Raw genomic sequence first — 16,619 nt, forward strand, 5'->3', positions numbered from 1 at the left:
GGAAGGGGGAACCTGACAGAATAACCGGCCCACGAATAGTTTTCCTCCTGGTTGTGCTGGTGTCAGGGGTGGCCACCCTTGAGGACGTCATAGTGGCCTTGGCTCTGGTTCAGGCCGAGCTTGCAGCCTCACGCAATGAGACAGCCGCTCTCCATGCCAGAGTAGAGAGGATGCAAAGGAACCCATTCGATGCAGGGGGGCCTTCACACTCAGCTCCTCTTCCGGGAGTGGTAGAAATGCCCTCACAAATACTGTTAGCCCCTCCCGAGCGGTTCCATGGGGACAACAAGAAAGTGCAGGTGTTCATGACCCAAGCTCTGCTTCATTTCAACTGTAAGCCAAAACTGTTTGCTACCAATCAGGCTAGGGTAGCCTTTGTCATCTCATATTTGGCAGGAGAAGCGGCACAGTGGGCAGTGCCCATAGTGAGACGAGACGACCCCTTGCTTTATGACTGGGACATGTTTAGAGTAGAATTCGAGAAAACCTTTGATCGCAGGGCAGAGACATTCGCAGCGGACAGGGACTTGTTAGAGCTTCGACAGGGAAGCACGGATCTGATCGCTTACCTGAACAGCTTTCGTCGGCTTGTGGCAGAGACGGATTGGCCGGAATCTAAACAAGCCGCCATCTTTTATCAGGGGCTGAAGGATGAGCTGAAGGACATCCTCGCTCAGATCGACCCCCAACCTCAAACATGTGCCGCCCTCATCGAGCTGACTCTAAGACTGGACCACCGTCTCAGAGAGCGGAAAGGAGACCACAAGCGGAAAGACAGGTACAACCCGCAGCACGATCGGGCTCCTCCCATGGAACATACCGCAACCAGGCCAGAACCTATGGAAATAGGGGCGGTTAGAGCATCATTGACTCTTAGCGAAAGGGACCATAGAAGGAAGCAAGGCCTATGTCTCTACTGCGGAAAAAAGGGGCATTTCCTCCGTGACTGTCCCGTCAGACCAAAGTACGGACGCTCTCGACCGGGGCAAATGGCCGCTGTAACCGCAGAAAAGGATGCGGAAAACTTCAAAGCTTGAAGGCGCAAGAAGGGGAGCCATCAAGCAGGTACGCGATCCCTTCAGTGAACCGTTACGCTTTTATGGAATCAAAACATTTCTTCATAGCATTAGACATTCGAGTCAACCAAGAAAAAAAACAAATAAAGGCCATGGTGGATTCCGGAGCCACAGGGTGCTTCATGGATCGCAATGAAGCACAGAGGCTGCAGCTACAGCTCATCCACAAACAGACTCCTGAACGAGTCTATGCCATGGATGGCAAGGAATTGGAGTCAGGCCCCATCAGTTACGTTACAGAGGAACACAAACTCATTTACGGTGGGTATCACCATGAATGGATGTCCTTCTACATTATCCAAGCCCTTCAATATGGAGTGATACTGGGTCTTCCCTGGTTGCAGAGACATGAACTCACCATAGACTGGACCAGTAAGTCGCTAACCCTATGGTCCACCTACTGTCAGAATGTGTGTAACCAGTCACATACACGACCTTCCAAAACCCTAGCCACTCGTTATCACATCGCCACAGCGGCAGAAAAGAAAGTGACTCTGCCCGAGTGCTATGAGAGACACGCTGAAGTATTCAGCGACACTAAGGCCGAAGAACTTCCCCAGCACAGGGACTACGATAGCCGGATAGATCTGGTTCCGGGAGCTGTGATAACATGCGGTAGGATTTATGCTCTGACCACTCCTGAAAACCTACACCTCCGGGAATATCTGGACAAATATCTTGCTTTGGGGTTCATCTGCCCCTCCAGATCACCTGCTGCCTCTCCCCTCTTTTTTATACCCAAGGCCAACGGGGATTTGAGGTGTTGCATTGATTACAGAGCGTTGAATGCCATCACCGTCAAGAATCAATACCCGCTGCCCTTGATTCCGGTTCTTCTAGAACAAGTGAGAACAGCGGTGATCTACACCAAGTTGGACCTCAGAGGGGCGTACCACCTGGTCCGAATGCGAGAAGGCGATGAATGGAAGACGGCCTTCAAAACGCGGTATGGGCTATTCGAGTATCTGGTCATGCCCTTCGGGCTGTGTAATGCCCCAGCCGCGTTTCAATTCTTCCTCAATGATGTCCTAAGAGACTTCTTGGAACATTTTGTTGTGGTCTATATAGACGACATCCTGGTATATTCCTCTAACGAAGAAGAACACGTGGTCCATGTAGGACGTGTTTTACAAGCACTTCAAGACCATCGACTGTTATGTAAGATAACCAAATGTGAGTTTCACGTGACCACCGTGGAATTCCTAGGGGTCATGCTTACCCCCTCGGGCCAGGTTATGGCTGAGAGAAAAGTAAAGGCGATCACCGACTGGCCACAACCACGGAACGTGAAAGATGTTCAGAGTTTTCTGGGATTCGCCAACTTCTACAGGAGGTTCATCCACAGGTTCTCCGATAAGGTAACCCCCCTCACCAGACTAACCCGGAAAAAGGCCCTTTTTCTCTGGTCAGTCGAGGCACAAGTGGCTTTTGATCTCCTCAAAAAAGCCTTTACGTCTGCCCCCGTTCTCGCCCATGCCCATCCTGAGGTGCCTTTTATCGTAGAAGCTGACGCCTCCGAAGTGGCGGTGGGAGCCGTGTTGTCCCAGCGACATGAAACGAAAGGATACCTTCACCCCATAGCTTTCATGTCTAGAAAACTCAATCCTGCGGAGCAGAACTACACCATTGCCGAAAAAGAGCTCCTGGCCATTAGGGATGCATTTCTGGAGTGGAGACACTGGCTGTTGGGAGCAACCCATCAAGTAACAGTCTACACGGATCATCGAAATCTCCAGTTCATGCGAGCCGCTCGCCATCTCACCCCTCGCCAGCTCCGTTGAATGCTGTTTTTTGCAGAGTTTCACTTTGTCACGTTTCGCCCCGGCAGAGATAACAAGAAGGCCGATGCCCTTACGAGGCAAGAAAACCCGACGCAGCTGCCAGTACCGGTCGAAAGGGCCATCATCGAACCTAGCCGGGTGATCTGTGCCACACACACAGATATGTTCCTACAAAAGATCAAGCAAGGGATGCAAACCTTTACCTGGAAGACCTGGCTGAGATTCCACCCAGAATGGCAGATGCGTCAAGGCCTCCCTATGAAAGGTCAACAACTACTGGTCCCAACGCAAGAACTAAGAAGAATGGTATTCGCCTGGTGTCACGACCTTCCGTGTGCAGGGCATACAGGAGGGAAGAAAACCCTGGAGAGAGTGCTACGACAGTTCTGGTGGCCAACGGTTCGTACGGACGTACTTTCCTGGGTAAAAAGCTGTTCCACCTGTGCTCAGATGAATACCGACCATCGCCCCACACAGGGGCTTTTGCAGCCAGTACCCACACCAGACACCCCATGGGAACGGTTTTCTGTGGATTTCATCGTAGGGTTACCCAGAGATCAAGGGTGCACCGCGATTGTGGTTGTGGTTGACTATTTATCGAAGATGGGGCACTTCATTGCTTGTAAACAAGTTCCGACTGCGGGTCAGTTGGCCAAACTACTGCTGACTCATATAATCCGGCTCCATGGCCTTCCGAAAGTAATCGCATCCGATAGAGGGGCCCAGTTCACAGCCCATTTCTGGAAAACCTGGTGCTCCGAACTAAAAATAGAATCTTCGCTTTCCACAAGTTTTCACCCTCAAACCGACGGCCAAACAGAAAGGCTCAACCAAACCTTGAAACAATTCCTCAGGTGTTATGTTAACAACAATACGGAAGCGTGGGTGGAGTGGCTGTGGGTAGCAGAGATAGCGTACAATAGGGCCAAACACGCCTCCACACAACACACACCTTTCTTTAGCACTTACGGTTTTCACCCTCGCTTCACCCCGTTAATCCTTCCTAGTCAGAACTCCAAACTCCCCGATTTACGTAAAAGACTCTCTCACATCCGTACCACATTGTTGGAAACTCGGGGCAATTTGCTCCGTGCCAAGGAAAAGTACAAGGTCCAGGCTGACAAACATCGACGACAAGGCCCCACATACAAGAAAGGGGAGTGGGTCTGGCTATCGACGAAACACATAAGGTTAAAAAAACAGTGTTTTTCACCCCAAGTATATAGGTCCTTACTGTGTGGTCAAACATATCAACCCAGTAGCTGTGAGACTGAAACTGCCAACACACTTCCGTATTCATCCTGTCTTTCACGATTCACTGTTGAAACCCTCTCACTGTCCGGTGAAGAAACAACCCATACCTATATGGGTACAGCAGGATCTCGAGAACGAGGTCCGGGGGATCATAGATTCAAAGCTGGTAAGGCGCAAACTGTGGTACCTGGTGGCATGGAAGGGTTATGGCCCGGAAGAAAACTCCTGGGAACCGGCAGAAGCGGTGCATGCTGCCCGTTTGGTTGCCGCGTTCCACAACCGGTACCCGGGAAAGACAGGTGCCAGTCAGTGTCATCCAAAAGGAGGATGTACTGTCAGGCCGAGCACCCGGTGAGCACTGACTGTCCACACCAAGACTGCAAAACCGCCATTCGGCTCTTTTGGACTACATTTCCCGGCAGGCATAGCGCGAGTCACGCCCCACGTGACTCGGACGCTATGCGAAGTTCCGATTTAAACTCCAGCCGGAAGAACAGACATTGCTGGTTATTCTCCCTGGATAGCGGTCCAGGCGTTTCTGTGGAGTTTAAGGACCCGGCGGCTGAAGCTCTTTTCCCCGTTTTGGTGCCGTGAGTACTAGCCAGGAGGTGTTGTTTGTGGTACTGTTTAGGGGCAATCCGCGCTCGCTCCTCTGTTGGCGAGACCGCACTTCCGCGTCTCTTGCAGAGGAGTGCCCTAGCGCCCCCTTCACTTTTGTCCTCCTGGAAATCAGAGTCCCCGGTTCCTAGAAGGGAACTCCGCGCTCGTTCCTCTGTTGGCGAGGCAGCTCGTATGCGTCTCATGCAGAGGGACGCCTAAGCGCCCAAGGCTTTCCACACTACGGTTCACGCTCCTCTGGTGGAAGGGACAGATTCTCTGCCCCATTGCAGAGGAGCGCCGGTATGACTATTTGGGATTTGGAGAAAGTAAGACACTCCCTGTTGGGAGAGACTATAAAAAGCTCTTCAAGTTGATCGTTCTGTTGTGTTGATCATGTAGGGCTGGCGTACATGAAATACTTTACTCCAGGGTATGCCTTGCCGGAATGATTAGTGGCTGACGGACACTGAATTGGTGGAAAGATTGTTATTTCCACGCAGTACGGTCAGTGCCTAGCGAATCAAAACAATCACAGTAAATTAGGTGCTCATGGGCATCGTCCAGGCCGAGGTCCACCTCTCTGAACTGCTCCGGGAATATGTCCAGTTTGAGCGCTTCTCTGGGCCCGATTCACAGAACAAACTTAAGACTAAATCCTAAACTTAGTACCAATCTGGTATTCACAGAATGCACCTAGTACTTCTGGTATTCACAGAATGAACTTACTACTTTAGCGATTCACAAAATGAACTTAGGACTTTTGCTATTCACAGAATCCATTTACGACCACTAAACTTACGTCCGCACCCGGGCCGGAATTTCCGCCCCCGGAGCGGAGTTTCCGGGCCCGGAGCGGGAAGTCCGCATGCGGGCCGGAAAGTCCGCTCTGAGGGCGGAATACCCGCTCCCGGGCCGGAAATCCCGCTTACGGGCCGGAACATCAGAATTGGGACCAGACTACATTACTGTTGCCATTGATCATTTGAGCCAAGGGGAAACACCTGTTCAAGTCCCTACCATCCCCCACCATGCATCAGCTGACGCACTCCAGCCAATCCCAGCCAACAGCTCCAGTTAGCCATCATGTTGCTAGTGCCTACCATCCCCCACCATGATCCAGCTGAAGCCAATTAACACAGATTGACCAGCAGCAAAAAACATTTAAAAGCAGCACACAGTGAAGGAACCGGTTTGGCCACACGCAGTTTGTATTTCCAAGCAGAGACCGGCCAAGAAAATGGAGCTCCTGAAGAGAAAGAGGAACTTTACAGCGGAGGAGACCACCATGCTTGTGGAGTTCATTGTCAGGCACCACAAACGCCTCTATGGACTCTCACCCTACTGCACCAGTGGGAGCCAGAAGGCAGCCCTGTGGCAGCAATTAGCCACTGCTGTCACAGCATTGGGGGAGGACAGGCGCACTGTCCAGGACGTTAAAAAAAAATGGCAGGATGAGCGGCTGAGGGTAAAGGATAAATACTCCAGGATGGAATTACAACGGATCCTCCCAGCCGCACACTCTGGACCACGCATCCGCCTCACCACACAGGAGGAGGACATCCTGACGACCATACACCCCCACTTGGTCCATGGGCTGCCTGTCAGTGACGTCCGCTACGTGGTACCAGGTAAGTGGGATGAAAAGTTAAAGTGCATGAATAGAAGGTCTGTGTTGCACTGTCAGTGTGAATAAGGAAGTAGTCCAAAGTGTATTAATTAATCCGTAAGTCAGAGACTCCTGTGTCACCCTCTGTATGTAGCACTACAAGTCCCACAATCCTTAGCGATGGAAATGGCAAATCCCTCCTCCACTTCTGAAAACATGGCCACTGTCCAGTTGCATTAATACACCAGCCCGCTAAGTAGCAATTGACAAATAACAGCAGAGATGCACCAGTAACAATGCCACAACCAATCCAACTCTTGTGCAACCGCGGATGCGTCACATTGACAATGCGGTGCACTGTGGCGCTGGGATAGACAGATGGGTGTCGCAACTGATGGCATTAGGGGGATGCTCTGCTGGAGTAGTGTCGCAAGTGTGACGCAACTCCAACTATGTCCATGGACCGCCTACACCTAACGCTCAGGGAACTCATTACAGGTGCCTCAAGCTGGTTTAAGTTTGCATGGCAACACCCTATGAAAAGTGACTACGTGAAATGCCGGCGATTACAATGCATCACTTGTACGAGGCATAACCAAATAAACACACACCCTGCCTACATCACAGCTGATGCATGTTTAATGTTGCGCAGGACCGCACACCGTGAGGCATCCCCATAGATGCATAACATTGGGAATAAGTCTAAATGTGTCACCTGTATTACCCCACCGCTGTGTCACAGAAGTGACGCAACTGCGGTGTTAATGTATTACAAGGGGCGTGGAAACATGCCACTAAATCTCTAAGAAGTAAATCACCCCGTGCAAGCTGAAAGCACAAAGCAGAAGGTGAGAGAACCATCTGGTCCAAAAGTCAGACACCTATTCTGTTGTACATTTCCCACCCTGCCACGCCACTACGACCCCAATGCACCACTGCTCCTACCTGCCCAGTCAGCAGCAGTACTGCAAAACACTGTTAGCATGCAGAAGAAATGGGGAAATCACAGAAATGTTCCACAAGCACATATTCCAGATGATTAGTTTTCTCTCTTCTCACCCACTGACACATTCAGCCAGAGCACAGACAACTGCCGTAGCGGAGGTCCCTGCATCTACTGGGAGGCATCGCCACCGTACACCCTCACCGACTGGTACGTCAAAGTGGCCAGGAGATGGTCAAAATGCATACATTGCCAGGAGTGACCGAGGGACATGTAGTGCCCACATATGAAAGTGAACCAGAAGTGTACAAATAGCTGCATTACTATTGGAGTAGTCAATGGACATCCACCTTTAGATAATTATAATTGTGAACAGCGGAAGACAATATATTACATGTCTTGGCTCATCAAACCTTCGTAATTGCGGAACATGACATGTTTTACAGCAACAGGCCCAGACCTGGGAATCCAATCCTGTTATCGAGTGCCACAACTACTCAAAAGGGTGTCCCCACTATGTTGTAATGGTGTCTGTAGACGTAATCAATCAAAGTAATTGACTGAAATATGGCAATGATGAACAAGTGAGATCCCAGGGTCATTAGTATTGACAATGCATACACTGTCCAACTTTGAATGTTTCCAATATAGATCAAATGCCCAGTCCACACAGCTGGTCATGTACCACTTACATTGTCTGGCTTCTGTGTTGCCCATCAACAAAACACGATAGTGGACCGCACATCAGGATCCGTAGACATGTCATTGTGATATAGGTTGCATCCAGGTAGTGGGCCCATTCAAAGTAATGTGGGAGCAATCATGATATTACGTATAACACACTAATGCAACGCTGGTGCCCACAACTGCTTGTGCTCATCCTTTGTGCCAGAAATTCAGTGCATCACATGTGGCTGCCGGAATGTGAAGTAGCAAAACACACTTATCATTGTAGGTACAACGAGGTCCTCCCAGAATCAAAGACACACACTGACTTCTGCTACAAGGTTGGCTGTGACATCTGTTCAGGGCCCACACACTGTTCCGGTGCTGGGCCAAGGGAGGGGAACCCAAGAATATATCAGGCTGACTGCTCAAGAAATGTGCCTTTCACGTCCGCCGTATGTGGCATGTGTATTACAACACTGTTGTCCTGCATCACAATATGCTCACATATGGCATTTGAACCCATGCAAGATCAGACCCTGTTGGCTAATGAAAGGATGACACAAAATGTATGCCAAGTGAGTGCAGAATGGACATTCAATAGTACCATGAGTCATATGAAGTGACCAAAACACAACCGGCTTGCAATTCAATGATAGGAAACACCACGATGAAAATAGCATGGCTGAGGCCAACACTGATGCCAGTAGTGTACCTTTGAGATGAATGTAGGGGCTGCTAAGGTGAATCTTCATGTAGTTACACCTGCTAAATGACTAGGCTGAAGAGCAACACGCTAATCCAGTGCAGGCAGAAGGCATCAAAGCCTTTCAGCCTATCCGCAATGTTACATTCTGCTTGCCTCCTCTCCTACTGTATTCACATGTATAGGTTAGTGTTTGACAAAAGAGGTTTGGATGTCTGCTGTACAAGACACCAATCGTCGTCAGCTAAGTAGTACCATGATCTGGGAAATAGAGTACGCAAAGAGAGGACACTCAAAGGACGGACGTAAGACATCTGTGTTCTCTCATACAAACATGTGTGACTTCATGCGTGGGGAAGCACAAATGAGCAACATCATGTCCCTGACTATTGTAAATCTCACACATGAAACCCTTTCTGACTTGACAACAAACAACATGAGACTCTGGAAATATGTAAGTTTGAATGGCAAAGGTGATAGCAGTGTAATGGGGAGGAATCCGGGTCATTTATCCCTTCCTATCAGTAATCTTCTCATACATGTGTGTCTGTTGATGTGTCATCTGATTGATGTCACTGCTGTGTGGAGGGAACGGCTGGCAACTGCTGGATGTGAGCAGGTGCCCAAATGGAAAGTTCAGGAGCTACACATGCTGCACATAGTCCTGGATTACCCACAAATGGTCATTGAGAATGACATGTTGGCTCAGAGCTACAATCTCTTGTTGCAAAATATAGACCTGTATGTCTTATCACAGCTGCTGACCGGATTACACCCCAGCAGCATGCACCATCCCGGGGACTGTATGACATCCAACCCTCGCGCAGCCGTCCTTCAGGTAATTCTAGCATGAGGTGTCTGTTGATGTGTCATCTGATTGATGTCACTGCTGTGTGGAGGGAACGGCTGGCAACTGCTGCATGTGAGCAGGTGCCCAAATGTAAAGTTCAGGAGCTAAACATGCTACACATAGTTCTGGATTACCCACAAATGGTCATTGAGAATGACATGTTGGCTCAGGGCTACCATCTCTTGTTGCAAAATATAGACCTGTATGTCTTATCACAGCTGCTGACCGGATTACACCCCAGCAGCATGCCCCATCCCGGGGACTGTATGACATCCAACCCTTGCGCAGCCGTCCTTCAGGTAATTCTAGCATGAGGTGTCTGTTGATGTGTCATCTGATTGATGTCACTGCTGTGTGGAGGGAACGGCTGGCAACTGCTGCATGTGAGCAGGTGCCCAAATGTAAAGTTCAGGAGCTAAACATGCTGCACATAGTTCTGGATTACCCACAAATGGTCATTGAGAATGACATGTTGGCTCAGAGCTACCATCTCTTGTTGCAAAATATAGACCTGTATGTCTTATCACAGCTGCTGAACGGATTACACCCCAGCAGCATGCACCATCCCGGGGACTGAATGACATCCAACCCTCGCGCAGCCGTCCTCCAGGTAATTCTAGCATGAGGTGTGTCACTGGCTTCGACTCCAAAGCCATGTCAGAGATCCTGATTCCCCTCTGCATGTAATCAGCAGTTGTGTACAAAGTGAAATACAAATCAGGAGTGTCATGTGCCTGTCTGACAATTGGTGATGCAGATAATTGAGAATGTTGTCACTTCCCTCTACAGCTGATGGTTCAGGGACAGCTAGGCCCGTGAGGAGACAGGTCCAGCAGGTGACACTAGGGGGGAACACCAAGGGACAGAGAGTTGTGGCTGGAGCTGGTGAGTTTGCCTGTATCTGTGTAACACCTCAGTGCTATGGTGTGAGCTGTCATTTGTGGTGGTACCCTACACAGGTCACATGATCCTCATCTGTTGATGCAAAGTACAGTTGATACAAACCCTTGTTTTGCACCACATGTCATACCAGGTCAATCCCTAATACGGTTGCAACCTCTGTTCCAGGGGATGCTGATGACGAGGATGACAGGCCTTTGACCAGTGCGGGCAGACGGGGAATCAGAGGGGAGAATCCCCTGATCCTCCAAGCTGTGATGTCGGCTGCAAGCACTGCTCAGGAGGAGGAGGAAGAATATCCTGAGGACCTCTGCTTGGTGGATGATGAGGACTACATGTCTGACGATGAAGATGCCAATGCGCGATATCGTGCCAGACTGGCTAAATCGGTAAGGGCATCAACTCCTCTGCCAAGCAACGTCCCTCCGCCTCCTCCCAGGCATACCATGGCCTGTCCCCAGACTCGAGCAAACCAGCCACAGCACACACGCATCACAACACAGACATCACTCCCTCACAGTCCTCACGTCCAGGACCAACATGGTGGTTCCCCTACCCACTCTTCCCTAGACAGTGTATCCCTGCCATCCTCTCCACCATCTGGGGGTAGTACCAGCCCTGTTGTGCTGCTGGAATCCCCTGGGCACCATTCACCTGCCCACAGGCTCCCACCTCCCACCCCACCCCCTGCCGTAGGACCTGCACATCCCATCCATGGCAGACAGCTGCAGAGAGGGCCTGCACCTGGCTGTGATGACCAGTGGGAGCAGGACTTCTTCCAACAGCAGAGCGATGTGAGGCAGGACATTAGTGCCATAGGGGCTACCCTGTCCACCATGTCGGACTCCCTGCAGGACATGGTCCACTTCCCTCAGGCGGTGGAGAGGCTGAGCCAAGTGTTGGATAGGATGGATAGGACTTGGCAGGACATGTCCAGAAATATGCGAGACATGCTATCCATCCAGAGGGAAGAGAGTGCAAGACACCATGCCTTGGCCATGAAGATGATGGAGGGCATATTGAGAGTGAGCCAACCTTTCCCTTCACGGTCAACGCAGGGAGGGGAGCCATCATATCTGCCCACAGGACAGCACATCCCCACACCTGTACCAACTGCACACCAACACAGCAAAGGGAGACATCCACACCAGCGGGCTGAACTGGCACTCCCAACACCACCCCCTGTACAGTCACTCCTGCCACCTGCACAACCACCACCACCTGTACAGTCACTCCCGCCACCTGCACAACCACCACCCCCTGTACAGTCACTCCCGCCACCTGCCCAACCACCACCACCTGTACAGTCACTCCCGCCACCTGCCCAACCACCACCACCTGTACAGTCACTCCCGCCACCTGCACAACCACCACCACCTGTACAGTCACTCCCGCCACCTGCACAACCACCACCACCTGTACAGTCACTCCCACCACCACCTGTACAGTCACTCCCGCCACCTGCACAACCACCACCACCTGTACAGTCACTCCCGCCACCTGCACAACCACCACCACCACCACCACCTGTACAGTCACTCCCGCCACCTGCACAACCACCACCACCACCTGTACAGCCATCAAGTGTGCATACACCATCTGCCCCAGCACATGTGGATGACCCTGGACAGTCCCTTGGACAGTACCCACCTCCACGTAGGCGGCGAGCCAGACCTGAGCACTCGGAGCGGTCATCCCCCCCCAAATTGCGGCGTCGCACTCACCAGTGACAGGAACCCGGGACAATGTGATCACGTGTTTGTGTGTGCACCAAATAAACACCTACCAAAAATAATAATCTGTTGTGTATCATGTCCTGTGTAACGTTGCAGGTGGCCTGGAGATGTGAGAAGATATGTGTGTGTGTGACACAGTTACAAGTGTAACCCATCGTTGCAACCAGCCATTATGTGCATAGCAGATGACCCACCAAATATGTGTCCATATTCAGAACCAGACATTCAGAATGAAGTAAAACAAGTGGAAGTTATTAGTATTCCGAATTGTATTTTGAGAAGGTACAAAAGAACAACCGTCCGTTTGGAAGGGAGAAAGGAAAACAAATGATGATCTTAATGCAGAGGGAGATGGGAACCTGGATTGGGGTGGGGCAAAAAAAATATAACACGTCAGGGAGCGTCAGGGAAAACAGTCTATTTACAAGGGGAAAATGAAATAGTTGTTCACGTCAAAAGTCAAGTGTCCTTCTGGTCATCCTCTAGGACCACAATGTCCAGATCCTCAGAGTCCGATGCAGGCAAACGTCTGGCGGGTGCAGGAACAGGCACCACTTGGGTTCGTGCCACACGAGGAGTACGGGGGGAAACAGTGTGGGGCAACGGACAGGGGGAGACATTGACAGTGGTATGGGAAGGGATTGGGGAGACAACAGACGAGATGGCTGCGGGCAGTGAATTGATGCTGGTGGTGAGGGTGGCCATACATCGGAGCATGTCCTCTCGCATCATGCGTACCTCCATACACACTTGTAGCTGGATGCGAGCGGACATGTCTGGCTGACCCTCACACATCCACATCAAGTCCACTGGCACAGCCACAGAAGGAACAACACCGGGAGGGGCATGGGTGGAAAAGGAGGGATGTGGTGCCTGAGGTCCGGAGCCAATGATGTTGGGGAGCTGGCGGCTACGATGAGGGGGACTGGTTGCAGGGGATGCAGCTGGGTCCCCCGATGGAATGGGGAACTCTAGAGGTAGGGAGGGGCTGATGGCAGGCCCAGATTGTTTGTTGGCCTGCCCCGAGGACACCTTTTCAGGGACCACAGGTGAAGATTCCTGAGGAGAGTAGCTCTCCAACACCTCATGGTCCGAGGTGTCGTGTTCACCCCCCCCCCCCCCCGATTCAATGTCTGCAGCCTCCACCCGGGATGTGGCACCAGCATCAGGATGTCCCTTGTCAGTCCGGGTGGGCGCAATCCCCTTGCCTCTTGATGTTGAGGGTCCCTCCTCATCCTCCTCTTCCTCGCTGGTGGAAAGTGGGTGTAGCCGCCGCCGCACTGGTGGCCTTTTGCTCCGGACCAGGTCCTGCTGCCCTTCTGTTTCGCCAGCTGTGCCTGCTGAAATGTAAGCAAAATCCGAATGTTATGTTTGTGTCATGCAGGACGAGACACATTCATAGGAGCCAAGGTCAGACTTATTTTCCTCTGATCACACTCAATAGTTGTCAGTGTCTATGAGCTGACATTACGTGTATGTTCACCGTCAGTTCCTGGATTGAGTCTGACATGGCCATCTCACGTGGATGTGTGTGGCTTACACGACTGTATTGGCCAACCCTCAACCTGGCATTCTGGGGATCTGTGTGTCCTGCCACAGCTACATGTGCAGGTTCCAAAAGCAGTCCACCAATGGAGAACATGAAGTCCCGAATCTCAGAATATGGCCATTCATAGGGAGCCGCAGCTGTTGAAGGTCTGGACAAGTGTCATCTGCTTTGTAGCATTGTATGGGACACGACAATTGGCGAATGTGGGTCACACATGCACTGAGGCTCTGGCCTATTTCTGTAGCTAAATTGTGAGTCTAGCCTTTGGCTGTCCCCACACATGTACTGACAATCCAGTGGCACATATTGGCTTTGGTGACTGATATGGTAATGCAGTACACCGCTGAACACTGGGGGAATTTTGTGACAGGTACCTGTACATGTGAAATGTGAAACAGGCCACTGAGGCTGAGACGTCTGTCAGTGAACACCCCTTGTAAATTTAGAAGCGCTTAAGAGTGATGAAAGGATGTCAAAGTCTGTCTTGACTCCATGGCACATGATGTTTTGTCACAATTGGAACCCACACTCTAAAAATGCTATGCAAGTCATAGCATCCAATACCCTTTGGCCTGCCATGCGCACACAGGACAGTGTCTGTACCATTGCTCATCCAATGCACACATGATTTCCTAGTGCCAATTGTAGTGGTGCGGGAAGAGCTGATTTCAGTACAAATGCACAAATATGGCTCATTTAGCCAGTTGTCATGGCGAGACTCCAACTCCCAAAATGCACTCTGCCCTGTACAGTCCATATGCCACAGTGTGCCTTTTTAAGCTTGGTTACTGCTGCATGGACACGGAATCTGTGAATGGAGGCATCGGACACACAATGGTACAGCACTGTTTCACTCACATCATACTCCCAGACACATTTAGCATATGATGCACTTACCATGTCCCTGCTGCTCATGCTCCTCCAGCTGAGCATGGAGGGTCGGCCAAGCTGATCGCAGGACCCTCCTGTACAGTGGGGATAGGCGAGGACGATGCACATGGTGCTGGGAAGACTGGCCCACCAGCTCCTCAGCCTTGTGCCGGGCCCACCGTTTTAGGTCCTCCCAACGCTTGCGGCATGCCCTCGCACTCCTGGTGTGGACTCCCACTGCACTGCAGCGCTCGGCGATGTTGGCCCACAGCCTGGCCCGGGCTGCATTGCTCAGCTGGTGTTCAGGGTCCCCATATAGCTGAGAAAATTTGGCCAGCACCCCCTCAGCCAAGATGTCCAACTCACTTTCAGTGAAAGGGGGTGCCTTCTCTTCGTAACCCTCAGCCATTATGGGGATAATAAGAAGGATGAGAGCAGCAGGATGTCAGAGGATCTGTCTGTGATAGAGGATGACTCAGAATGAACACAAAATGGCAGCAAACTATTTCCTGTGATGTATTTCCTGCCTCCCACTTCCTGTAAAACATTTCCTGAATGAAATTATGTGTTTCGGGTCATTTTCGGAGTTTACGGCCCGTAAGCGCGGTTTCCGGTTCCGGAGCGGGAGGTCCGCACACGGGCCGTACGCTCCGTAATCGGCGTTTCCGCACACGGGCCGTACGCTCCGTAATCGGAGCTTCCGCTTTTTGGCCGCAAATTCCGAAAATGACCCGGAACATATAATTCCATACAGGAAATGTTTGACAGGGAGTGGGAGGCAGCAAATACATCACAGGAAGTAGTTGCCTGCCATTTTGTAGTCATCCAGATCCATCCACAATCTGGAATCACATCTACTGCCATCCTGCTGTTCTGTTGTGGATAAAAAAGAAAAGACAGTGCATGTGAGAATTATTTAAATGTGACAAGAGGGTGAAGTGACCATTTCAAGACATGTCTGCAGTTTCTGTTTCAGTTTCTCATGCTTTGCATTATGGTACATGTAGTCCATATTAGGTGCTCATTTGCAGAGTTGTGTGATGTGTTCCGGAACATTGTGTTTGAGAAGTGTGGATATATCACAGACACAGGGGGGCAGAGGTACGGCTTCGGGCGCATCTCTGCTAATCAGCAGAGATGCGTCAGAAGAGTTGCGATGCATCTGCCCACCCGTGCGCCAACACAGATGCGCCGCATTGACATTTCGGTGCACTGTGCAGCTCGGATGTGCAGATGCGTGACGCATCCCCCGTTGGAAAGGCGGCGCATTGCTGGAGTTGCGTCGCATGCACAACGCAGCTCCAGCAAGGCTCGGGGGTGCCCTATCCCTATGATGCTGCGTCAATCCTTACGCCTGCTTCAAGCAGGCGCAGGGTTTTGACGCAGCATGGCCTTAAAAGTGACTGAGTGAAATATTGTAGATTTTTAGGAGGCGTTTCTGCGCCCGGAAGGCCCCCCCCCTGCGCCAGAACGCCTACATGTGGCGCAGGCCTTTACAACGTGACGCATCTCCCAGATGCGTCATATAGTAAATTCCCCGCAGCATGGGGCTGGCTTTGCACCACCGCAGCGTCACAAAAGTGACGCAACGGCAGCGTGAAAGGGCCGCAAGTCCCACATTAATCTGCCCCATGGTGTCTGATTGACCCATTGCATCACTCACGTCGTGGGCGCATCATTTGTGGGGGAGTCACATCTGTTGATGGCACAGGACCGACAATGCTATGGTTATGGCCTTTTCTGATTAAGAGACCCATCCTCATGAGGTCCTGCTGTGTCTCTCAGTACATGTATCATCTTGCATCTGTGGCTATAGATTCTTTCGGGACATCCACTACACTGATCGCTGACATGGGCACATGTGCTGATGCAGGCTCAACGTTTTGACTACTGTCAAGAGCTGTGATTAACATGCAGTTAGTGTGGCTTGCAAAGTTGCCTCAGGAAGGAATTTATTGACACAGTCGTGTATATCCAAGTTTCATCATTGGCAACAGACAGCAATCCACATTTGGTCCATTCCACTACAGGTTGCTCATGTGAAGAACGTGGCAACAAGCTGCTCACGGACTTGCATGCCCT

The 16,619-nt window shown here is 51.0% G+C and overlaps 2 protein-coding genes across 4 annotated transcripts in view; both read right to left on the minus strand.

Moving 5' to 3' along the window:
* Positions 1 to 16,619, minus strand: part of HK1 (hexokinase 1) — a 1,728,681-nt gene that overhangs the window by 516,936 nt on the left and 1,195,126 nt on the right. The gene's annotated exons all lie outside the window — the stretch shown is intronic.
* Positions 5,161 to 15,092, minus strand: LOC146867139 (uncharacterized). The gene is made up of 3 exons (XM_085614185.1): positions 14,565 to 15,092; positions 13,265 to 13,458; positions 5,161 to 5,223 (listed from the first exon to the last, which is right to left on the minus strand). Exons 1-3 carry the CDS (start codon positions 14,944 to 14,946, stop codon positions 5,161 to 5,163), a joined length of 639 nt encoding a protein of 212 aa, XP_085470311.1. The 5' UTR covers positions 14,947 to 15,092.

Source organism: Triturus cristatus, chromosome 1_2 (genome assembly GCF_964204655.1).
Source record: "Triturus cristatus chromosome 1_2, aTriCri1.1, whole genome shotgun sequence".
Classification (NCBI taxonomy): Eukaryota; Metazoa; Chordata; class Amphibia; order Caudata; family Salamandridae; genus Triturus; species Triturus cristatus.

Coding starts and splice junctions, on each gene's coding strand:
- LOC146867139 (XM_085614185.1), bottom strand. CDS start 14,946: ATGGCTGAGGGTTACGAAGAGAAGGCACCCCCTTTCACTGAAAGTGAG. Junction 13,459..14,564: donor GCATGAGCAGCAGGGACATG/GTAAGTGCATCA, acceptor CTTACATTTCAG/CAGGCACAGCTGGCGAAACA. Junction 5,224..13,264: donor ATGCTGGTGCCACATCCCGG/GTGGAGGCTGCA, acceptor TTGATTCGCTAG/GCACTGACCGTACTGCGTGG.